General features: G+C 36.3%; 1 protein-coding gene across 2 annotated transcripts in view; it reads left to right on the forward strand.

Annotated features, from left to right (window-relative positions):
- Positions 1-763: 763 nt before the first annotated feature.
- The window catches only part of glg1a (golgi glycoprotein 1a), a 61,537-nt gene continuing 51,592 nt past the window's right edge, over positions 764-10,708 (forward strand). Inside the window, exon 1 of one of the 2 annotated variants that reach the window (XM_033967617.2) lies at positions 764-1,150. In XM_033967617.2, coding sequence (XP_033823508.1) covers positions 827-1,150 — 324 coding nt within the window. In that variant the 5' untranslated portion in view covers positions 764-826. The remainder of the gene's footprint in view (positions 1,151-10,708) is intronic. The other variant, XM_033967619.2, reaches the window with a different exon arrangement.

Below are 10,708 nucleotides of genomic sequence, written 5' to 3' on the forward strand. Positions count from 1 at the left end.
TTATTCTACTTTAATATGAAGTGATATTATAGGCAGCTGTGGTAGGGTAATAGGCCTATGTAGGGTGACCAGATGTCCCTATTTACCCAGGACAGTCCCAGTTTTTAGCCCTGTGTCCCATGTCCCAGCAGATTTATACAAAACCAATCATATGACCCATTTTTATACAAGAAATATCCCACGTGTCCCCATTTTTGACCAATCTGATCCCCCTAAACAGTAAAGAGGTGAATATATTGCCATTTGCATAGCTACAATTTGTTGTTGGTTGCACTGACAGAAGTCCCTCAGATTATATACTGACCCACAAGTGAGTCAAGAATAGACAATGTTACATTCTCTTTTTACAATTTGATTCATGCCAACCATCCCATCCTAGGTGTGTCCCAGTTTTGAATTTTGAAAATCTGGTCACCCTACATGGGTGGCATATTTCTGCAGTCACATGCACATTACTTATTTGAAATATCACACATTTACAGAACTGATTATGTAAACTTGAGTTAATAGACAAGCAGAAATTGGAACAAAATAAATATTTTGCCTGCTGTGCACATGTTTGATTTATTTTATTTTTTATTTATTTTATTTTAGAAAAGGCCTAGATGATGAAAATTTCTATTGACCGATCCCCCAAAATACTATAGATAAGCCTTTACTGGTGACATTTTTGCACCTGACGAGCAGACAGACATAGGATAAAGTAAGTAAACGCACCTCCGCTCATGAATATGCATAGCCTTCGCTGCCATCTCCAGGGAACTCCTCCTGAATCCCACTTTTCCGACAGCTCGTGAATGCAGCGGCAGGCTCTGGCTCTGTGAAGATGGCGGACTGTATACGTGTTCCTCTGCTTCTGCTTTTGATGTGCATCTTCTCCTGCGTGCATCCGAACCGAGCCGAAATCAACAAAGGGAACGTTAAAGACGACAACGTCCCGAATCCACCGGGAGGCCCAGTGCCGCCCGGTGTTATCCCGGCAGCCGTGGAAAGGAACCTGGGAGCCGGGGCCTCGCTGCCTCGGAGGCGCTCTACCGGCTGGAAGTTGGCTGAGGAGGCGGTGTGCAGGGACGATCTGACCCGGCTTTGCCCCAAGAATTCCTGGAATAATAATCTGTCGGTGCTGGAGTGCTTACAGGACAAGAAAGAGGTAAATGAGTAAAAATGATTTGTGTGCTTTTAGGAAAATACGCAGGGTGTGCCTCAACACAAGCGCAGCTAACCGCTAACTCTGCGCTAGCCCGTGCACTGAGAGGACGTCACACCAAATACCCCTCAACAATTTCATATTTTGAAATGTATGGCACTCTCCTGCTAAGTAACGCTTTCATTTTAAGGACAGAAACCACACAGTGTTATGCTATTCAGCACAGTATTTCTTTCGGCTTAATTGCAGCCTACCAATGGGAGAAAAAATTTGGAAAATCTTGATCGATGGTGGCTCACTTCTTACATTACGCATAAATAGCCCCTGATGAAAGGATTGAGACAATGAAACTGAACACAACTGTGTATCCTATGACTCACGGCATGTACTCAAACCTGGACCTTAGTAGACTACTGGTTATTCAATACTGAAGTTTCTATCTCCTAACTTCACGCTGTTGAAATTGCATAGGCTACATGCTGGAGCAGCCTGTTTTGATTGTCTTATGCTCCATAGGGTAAGGATTAGGGCAGCACTGGACTAATCACCAACTAGGTTACATAGACTACACACCAAGAGTAAACTAAATACATTATTATAGTTAAATAAGTAAAATTACTTCTTTAATTACTACTTTCTTTACTCTTAATATTCCCTTAAGCAGCAGTAGGGATATGGGTCAGAAGTGCATGGATTTGTGTCAGCCATGTATTGTGTTGTGTCTGTACAGTGCAGCCTCTGTCTTGGACATACCAGTGTTGCGTTTCACCACAATGAGCCTGACATAGCTGTTTGGCCTTTGTCAATAAGAAAGTGGGGATATATTAAGGTTGCCAACAGCTGTAACGACTATAGTTTGCCTTGGTAACATTATTGGCTGGTGTTCATCTAGCCAGATTTCGACCTTCCCCTGGTTTCTTTTTGGATTTGCGCTGCATTGTAATTACACCATAATTTCTTGCTGTGAACCCTAGCATTACAAGTAGTTAACTCAAGTGAATGGTTGCTGACTGTATAACAGACTGTTACAGACCTATGCTTATTTAAACTTTAAACTTTAAGCTGTCATGTGGTCTAGTTGTTTCATTTCCCAGTGTATCTCATTTGGTTAACAGCAACAACAAGACCAGAAAGATGAGTTTTACTGGCGCCTTATAGGCAGTAGGATCTGTGTTCGCTTCTTATAAACTGCTGTGTTAAAGAGGGAAGGTTTATCAGCAATATTTGTGACATCAGAGATTTTTTTTTTTCACAGATTGGTATTGGTCTGATAATGAAAAGTTTGCTGATATTTGGCACCAATATTTTTTCTCGGTGCGCCCATGTGTCATTCCCAATTTGTCCTCAATGCTTCAGTTTGTCTTTTTGAACAGACTTATGAGTGAAAATATGAATTGTGGTAGCAATATGTTTGTATTGGATTTGGTTTTTAAAAGCTTACTATCTGTATCAACAAATATTGGTTATCAGCCACAACAGCAAGACAAATACCGATATCGGTATTGGCTCAAAAAATCCATATCAGACCATCCCTAGTGATGAACGAACAGGACAAAGTATTGTGTGAAATGGCTACTACTGCTATTACTGTTACTGCAACCTAGCCCAAATCCAGGACATAGCTTGGACATACATCTGTATAAAAATGCTGAAAATTACACAGGACTAAATCGGGACTAAAAGTAACCTCATACTGCCAGACAACCAGCATATGGGGCCCAATCCAAATTTCTTCTGTGAATTTTCAGATTTTTATTTGGTAATATTTGTGTTTGTTGGTTGCTGAAATGTATCCCGGTTTAGTATGATACATGTAAATAATGTCACAATAGACAACATTGGAAAGCCAACATTGGCTCTGACTGTACTGATGCAGATTTTGAATTGGACTAAAGGTTTGAATACACAGAAGCAGTTATAAAGGCTACAACTTCCTGATTGTAATTTCCATCTCTGCGTATCTTTGTTATTTTTGACTGTGCAAAACATCATAACTGATCATAATTTTCGATTGAGGGCAACCGGAAGCCTATATGACTCTAAGGGAAATATCCAAAATCCATTCACAAAAGTTTAATTAACCTCATTATTTGTTGAGAATTGGCTCTGCAAACTTAAAGTCCTTTTGAATTTCAATTACCATGTGTTTGAGGTATTGTTGTTATAGTATTAAAATTTCAAATAGGATTTTGAAACTACAGAAGACTCTGTACTCGATACAGATTTTGATACCCAAATGATCATTTCAAAGCTTTTTTTTTTTTTAAGAAATATTGTCATTTTCAACACAAAATAGTAGTTTATTATACCATAAGGTCTTAGTTAGATTAGTTAGATTAGTTCTCATAAAACTCGAGATGAAAGGTCAAATTCAGTTATGTCATTTTTTATTTTTTATTTTTTTTTGATACTTTGACACTTTGATACTTTTTTGATACTTTTGACAACCCCAATTTAAGGTTGGCATTGTAAAAAAAATGCCCCCAGGTGAAAACATCTGCTCATTGACTCTCTGAATGTTGTGATCATGTCAAATGAACCCAACCTCTTCTGTGTCATTTTAAATACTTCCTGATTGAGGGTGTTATTGTATCTTCCTAGCCCTGAAACTGCTTACCTAAGTGCTAATTAAAGCTTTCCTTTAGGCTTGTAAAATGTAATGATCCCCAACTATGTAACCTATTATTTAACATTATGTCTAACACCCACAGTTGAGTTACTGTTTTGCAAATTTGAGTTACTGTTTTACAAATGGTATGTAGCTGGGCTATAAGCAAGCAGTTCATTCAGACAGAGCAGTGAATATCTTTGTTCTAGATCTGATTCACTCTTTCTGTTGCAGCTATCAGTGAAAGTGAGTTTGACACCACTGGCCCAAAGCTAGTGGCAATTTAGGCCAGAGTGAATCCATTTTATCTCCAAAAAGAGGCACTGTCCCCTGGGAGAGGTGCTTAGAGCCTGGAGCACAGGCCAGATTAGAGTGTGGTGTAGGAAAGTGTCTCGTCTGGGCATGTTTGGACAGCACAGCAGGGTACCGATTGGGACTGATCACTGTGAGCCAATACAGCAGTAATAAACAGACAATTTGGAGAAATGAGTTGGGGTTGAATCACAAATTGAAATTGTAATATGAATAATCACCATCGTCAAATCATAAAAACGGCTATTATGTAAGAGATTAGCCCTCCACAAAACCGAAATATTTTGGCCTAAATATAACACCTAGGCTAACCACTTATTTAGAGATTTACAAATGTGCGATTCTTCAATTCTTCAGTTATTCCACAAATTTGGCAGCTTATTCACAATATTTATCAGTGTTGTGTAATTATTTTCCAAAAAGTTTAGCCCTAATTAGCACTGTATTCATTATAACACGACAGACAAAAAGACAAAAAGGCATAGCCCACTAGGCAGCGTGCATAGGCCTAGTTCTCAACCAAGTTCATTTTCATATTTCAATATTATTATTTTTTTTTACTTTTCATAACTTCAAACAGACTATTAGGTGTTGTAGCCTCAGAGCAGAAAAAACTCTGTCAAATTAGAATCAGTTTATTAAGCCTGGGTTCATTTAATTAATACTGAAAAACAACTGTAGGGAATGCTAACACAGACATTTTCAAACTTGAGCAAAAATCTATACTATTCAACTCTTAGTAGTAAAAAAAATGGCATCCAGTCTTTTTCACAAAACAACTTCTTCTTTTAGCTGTCTCATATTTGAATTTCTAGCTCTTCACACCTCAGCCTTATACTGAAGTCTAGATGGACTGATGCTGCATCATGTTTCTATAGAAGTAGGAGCAACACTCAAACCTCGTTGTAATCATAATGTGCGCTTTAATGTAACACCATAAAGCCGTTTCGACTTAATCTTATAATCTAGACATTTCAATTTACAGTTGCATAAATCAGTATAATTGCAATACTTGACATTGCAAATATAAGTGGCTTTAGTGGTCTATATGCCTTATACTCAAGTATTTCAGGTCGCGTCTGAGCCAAAAGTGTCTCAGCTTTCAAACATGAGTGATGGTGCTAAACAAAACCAAAACCAATGCATTCTGAGAGAAAACAAAGTCTGACCAATGCATTTTTATACCAATCTGCAAAATGAGCCTATATTTACAGAAACTAAACTAAAATTTCAGACATGTGGAATTGAAATAGTTTTTACTGATAATTGTAATGTTGATTTTATGATTAATTACAAAAACACTGGACATTATGATCAAGTTATTTGTCATATTTTGGTGTTTTGGTTCTCAAGATGATTATCCAATCAGAATGCAGAATGAGCCTCACATGGGTTTCTGATTTGAGTCACCAGTGTAAATGAATTGTCAATAGGAGTGTGAGTCACTCTGAGTGGAATACAGGCTACAGATGTTAAGAGCCTTCAAGTATCAATAAAAGTTTGAATTAATAGTTGACTAATTAATTTTCAGGGATTAAAAGTATTTAAATAGACCTCAGCAGAAAGTAGACATGAGCGAATTAGCTAGAATTTTGTTGGAAATGTTGAGTTTTCTCTGTATAAATATTTGTTTTCGCATGCAGTGGCTTGTGGTCTTGAGAGAGCAGTTAAGGTCAGATACGAAGAGAGACTTAATAGTTTTAAGAACTTATGCTATTGCTAAACAGGTTGTGGAATCTCTTGTCAATTATTAACATTTTATGGAAAGGGATTCAAATTGTTACCCGACTATATTTTCTTACCAGATATTTTGGTAGCACCTATCTATTGGTTGTCAGTTGTAAAGAATTAAAGGATGGATTTTTGGAGCTAATACGCTGGTGTCGATGTGGCTTTTTCATCATTCCTACTATTGTTCTTGTATTATTGACTTATTATTGTGTCTATAGATAAGACTGTTTATGTCCGCCTGGTAAAGAATGATCAGTAGATGTGAGTGGTAAACTAATGTCCAGTTCAAATGATGTTGTGTTCTGTATGAACAGAGCTAACAGAATGGCATTGCATTTGAGCAGGATTTTCAAGCCAGGAATCCTTTTAATAGGAGACTGATCAATAAATAATGACGTCATCCTTGTTATGGTTCATCAGAGGTGCTTGGGTCTGGAGATGAATTTGTGGACAAAAATAGAAAGCGATGTATGTAAATTCAAACATGGTTTAATCTCATGCAGTTCTCAACGAGGTCTCACATGGTTGGCCATTGCCCTAAAAAGTCAAGTTTGTGCTTCCTTTTTAATTCATTACAACATGAAACACTTCAGTAGTTTGTTTGTATCTAGTCATAAGGTATTTATTCAATCCTGCAGCTCAAATCTCAAATAGTACACATAAAAAAAATAACAGCTGTGCGCTGCCGGCATCTAATAATAAAGTGATTTATTGTCCGATAATCAGGAAGTGTGTGTTAGCATGCTAGTTGTTGTTAAGCTTTACTGTCATGGCAAAACTCCATTGTTCTCTGAGAGTAAAAAGCGCTTATAAACTCATGCATTCTGAACATCCTAATTACTGCAATAAGGTAAGTTAGAAATAACTTTGGACCAGTGCAAACCATTTTAAATTAACTAGTTTTGTTTTTCACATGTTTAAGAAAGTAAAAATCTGGTATAGTGCTTTTAAAGCTTGGCTTATTTTGTTGTTTTGTTTTTATATATTGTTCTTGCGAATGCATATCCCCAAACTATTTGATTATGGAGGAATGATCCCAATCCTTAAACACCGACCACTTTGACAGAAGAGGCAGTTGTCCGAAAATGTAATAGCCATGAACATTCTTAGTGCCAATCAGCTGTCACGTACAGAACATGACTTGTGTAGTTGTTACTGATATTATTCAATTATTATCATCCAATTATTCATTCCAAAGGAATTCATGTTGCAATCTTCAATCAAATATGAATGTTTTGTAAATGTACACTGTAAGCTCTTTTTTGTATATAAAATACTAAAAAACTACATAATACAACATTGTGTGTTCAGAGCTATTAAAGGTCCTATACTAATTGACTCTAGTGTGCTTTAAGCCATGTTAGAATGTTCTTACTTCTTCAAAAACATACGTGGAGTTGTTTTGTTTTATGTTTGACTGATGTTTTATTATTAGTCTGTCTACATCTCCAAAGCTCTGTGATCTGTTCCAGCGTGTGATGTCATGAAGTGGTGGTTTTCAAGTCAACAGCTACGTTTTTCTTTTAGTTCAGTAGAAATCAGAAATTCCAGGGCTGAAATCATCCAAATGATTCTAGTGAAGATGTATGGAGTTTAAAAACACAGTGGAGCATTTCCTGTATTACCACATGACATCAAAAGGTGGAACAGAGTGTTTTTAGTTTAGTTAGAACCCAGCCTAAATCTGCAGGGTTTGTGTGTTAAACATGTGTGAATGAAACAAAACACAACTCCAAGTCTGTTTGTGATGAGGAAACAACATTATAACATGGATCAGAAAATCGCATAATATGGACCTTAATTAATGTTCAAACGTGTGCAACTTATTTATACTTCTCCTTTTATTTTCCCACTGCAAAATTTATAATAAAAGGCTATTTCTTTCTAATTTGACCTGATATCAACAAAACACAGCAGTGCCTTTAGCTAGTAGCAACCACATTAGAGTGAACATTTTAAAGGAACCGTCTGTAATCTGTGCTCTTACTGTTAAAGGTAAAAAGGTAAAACTGTCACAACTGAACCTGGGTTGCCAGTGCCTAAACCTGCAGATGGAGGACACAAACACAATAATGTGCACTTGTTTTTCCTAATCTGTGATTGATGTCATTTTATTGTTATTTGTATATATGTTGTAACTATGTAGTTGCTGCCTCTTTGTCAGGACTCCCTTGGAAATTAGATTATTAATCTCAAGGGGATTTTGTTCCAGGTTAAATAAAGGTTAAATAAAAATGAATAAATGCATTATATCTGGGACATGCACGCTCATTTGATCTTTTGTAAAATTTTAAATCAAAATCTAACATACTGTCTCTTTTAAGAAGCTGATTAATTTGAACTATGAGTGATGAACTATGAGTGATTTACCCACAACATAGACTTACAACGTGATTAGAATAATTATTCAGATGAAAAGTTTCAAAGCACAGAACATTTTTGATTCAGAAATAGCAATGCAAGTACGTTCTTCCAATCGACAGTGACATTGACTATGTATGAATCTTCTGTCTCATTGGTACAAAAAATCCGAACTTTGCAGTAAAATAACAAGGTACAATACTAAACCGCTAATTGCAGAGTTGAACAAGGCATTTTAAATAGGTTCATTCACATTCTAGAAATGTCTGATGTTATAGTTACAGATGGAGAGCAGGGAACCTCACAAACCTGCAGTATTCATTTTATGGCTTCAATTTCTTTTAACTGACAACAATCACATCTTTGGATTTGAGCAATGGCCTCACTTTCTAAAGCTATTGTAAAAAAAATAATGACACTTTTCTTTATTTATACAGAGACAGAGAAGACATTGAAGTTTGTGCCAGTTTTTGTTTCATGTGGATAGGCCCAGTTGTTAGATAATAACCATAAACCAGCTCAACTGTCTGCAATCTGACAGTAAATTGTGCCATAGAATTCGGACCTACCCTTCATTTTAATTTTAAACTATAGGGATCTATAAGAATGTTGTAGGGTTGGCTAAGTATCAAAAATCAGATACTAATCAAAATTAAAACTAGTATTAAAACTAGATACTCGTTTGAGCAAGTATCAATACTAAAAAATCACATTTACAGGACATAAATTAACCTTTCCTAAATAGCTTTTAAATAACCTTAAGCTTTATAAGAACAAGTGTAAGACCACGTGGACTAGTATACACTTATGGACCATTGTGGATCCTCTCTGGATAACTGAGGGATTACATTAATATAAGACCGCATGGTAATATAAAAGAAACTACTAACTTATGTGGTCTAAAGAGTATTTTTATTTATCATTGTGGAATCTGTATTGAGTATTGATTCTATTCCTTAGTAATCGGGTTTGACATCGGGACAACACTAGAATGTTGTCATGTCACGCAAACTTGACCTATTCTGCCCTTTAACATGAGATAAAATTATGATCTAAATCTGAAAATTATGCAAGGCGAATTTCTTCAAAAAGGCCAGTTTAACGATAATTACAAAATCTTCTAGCTCCTCCGCCCTTGTTAGCTTGGCATTGAATTCACCATGTTGACTCATCCTTTCTGTTGTTGTTCTCCATGCTGCAGATAAATGAGTTTAAGAAGGCTTTATCTAGACTCTTTTTGCTGCACAGTGGAGCATTTCCCAGCTGATGGAGGGTTTCCCAGCCGATGTTGTCGTGCTTTCACCTCAACCCAACTGTGCAAAGGCTGGGCTTGGTGAATTACTAATTTCTCGCTTTTCTTACCTGAATTGACCGAACCTGTACTTTTGGTGTCACTGGGTCTTGGAGGAGACAAATTGGTGACAAATAAAGTAGAAGAGGGAGTATTGGGGCAATATTGGATGGCCAGGTAAATGTCTCACAAGGGATGCGTGGTATTGCCAAAAATAACTATCCTTGTTTTAATGGATTTGCAAGAAAATCCGTTAAAAGTGTAGATTGGAAGACTTTTGCAACTTTGAACCATCATTAGAACATGACTGCAGTTGTACAATAGTTTAATTTGAGCCATTTTTCATTGCTCCTGCATATTTTATTCATTATCCCTTAGCTGACATTGCTCCTCTGTGTTTTTATAAGCCATAACCTCTGCTTGTGTTAGGTTTGAATTTAGATTTTTGAATATACAACTTTCTAGTAGTCATTTTAAAAAGAAAATCTAATTATGCATTCCGGTTTTTATAATTGCTTTTACTCACTGTACCTTTTGCTATTTCATGTTTTCAAACGAGATGGTGTAATCCCTCATTTGTCCAGGAGTGGGTCAGTGTAGAGGAAGTTTCAACGTTGATCACACCATGTGGATGGGAGCCCACACATCTTGATTGCAAAAACTGTGTACAGATAGCCACCATTGAAACCTTCAGCGACTCAGCCAGTTATTGTTAAAATCACCCAGAATAATCATCTCAGTTTGAGTACCCAAGGAATTAATAGTGGAAAGAGTATATTTTGTAGATTCAGCTGGAGCATTGGGTGGTCTATATTACCTATATATATTTTTATTTTCATTAAGAATTATTTTGACTAGTAGATATGGAAGCCCGTTTCCGCCATGAAAAAAAAATAAAAGCCCCACAGAAAGTCGAAATTACGAGTTTTAAACTCGTAATTATGAGTTTAAAACTCGAAATTACGAGTTTTAAACTCGTAATTATGAGTTTAAAACTCGTAATTATGAGTTTAAAACTCGTAATTATGAGTTTAAAACTCGTAATTACGAGTTTAAAACTCGTAATTTCGACTTTTTAAAACTACTAATTATGAGATTAAAACTCGTAATTATGAGTTTTAAAACTACTAATTATGAGTTTAAAACTCGTAATTAGAACTTTTAAAGTCTTAATTGAGCTTGTAGCACACTGCAACTGAGTGTACAGAGCAGAGGAGACGGGAGGAGGACTGTTATGTTTATCACCTACATACTTTTA

This window comes from Periophthalmus magnuspinnatus, chromosome 6, assembly GCF_009829125.3.
Source record: "Periophthalmus magnuspinnatus isolate fPerMag1 chromosome 6, fPerMag1.2.pri, whole genome shotgun sequence".
In the NCBI taxonomy this organism is placed as follows: domain Eukaryota; kingdom Metazoa; phylum Chordata; class Actinopteri; order Gobiiformes; family Gobiidae; genus Periophthalmus; species Periophthalmus magnuspinnatus.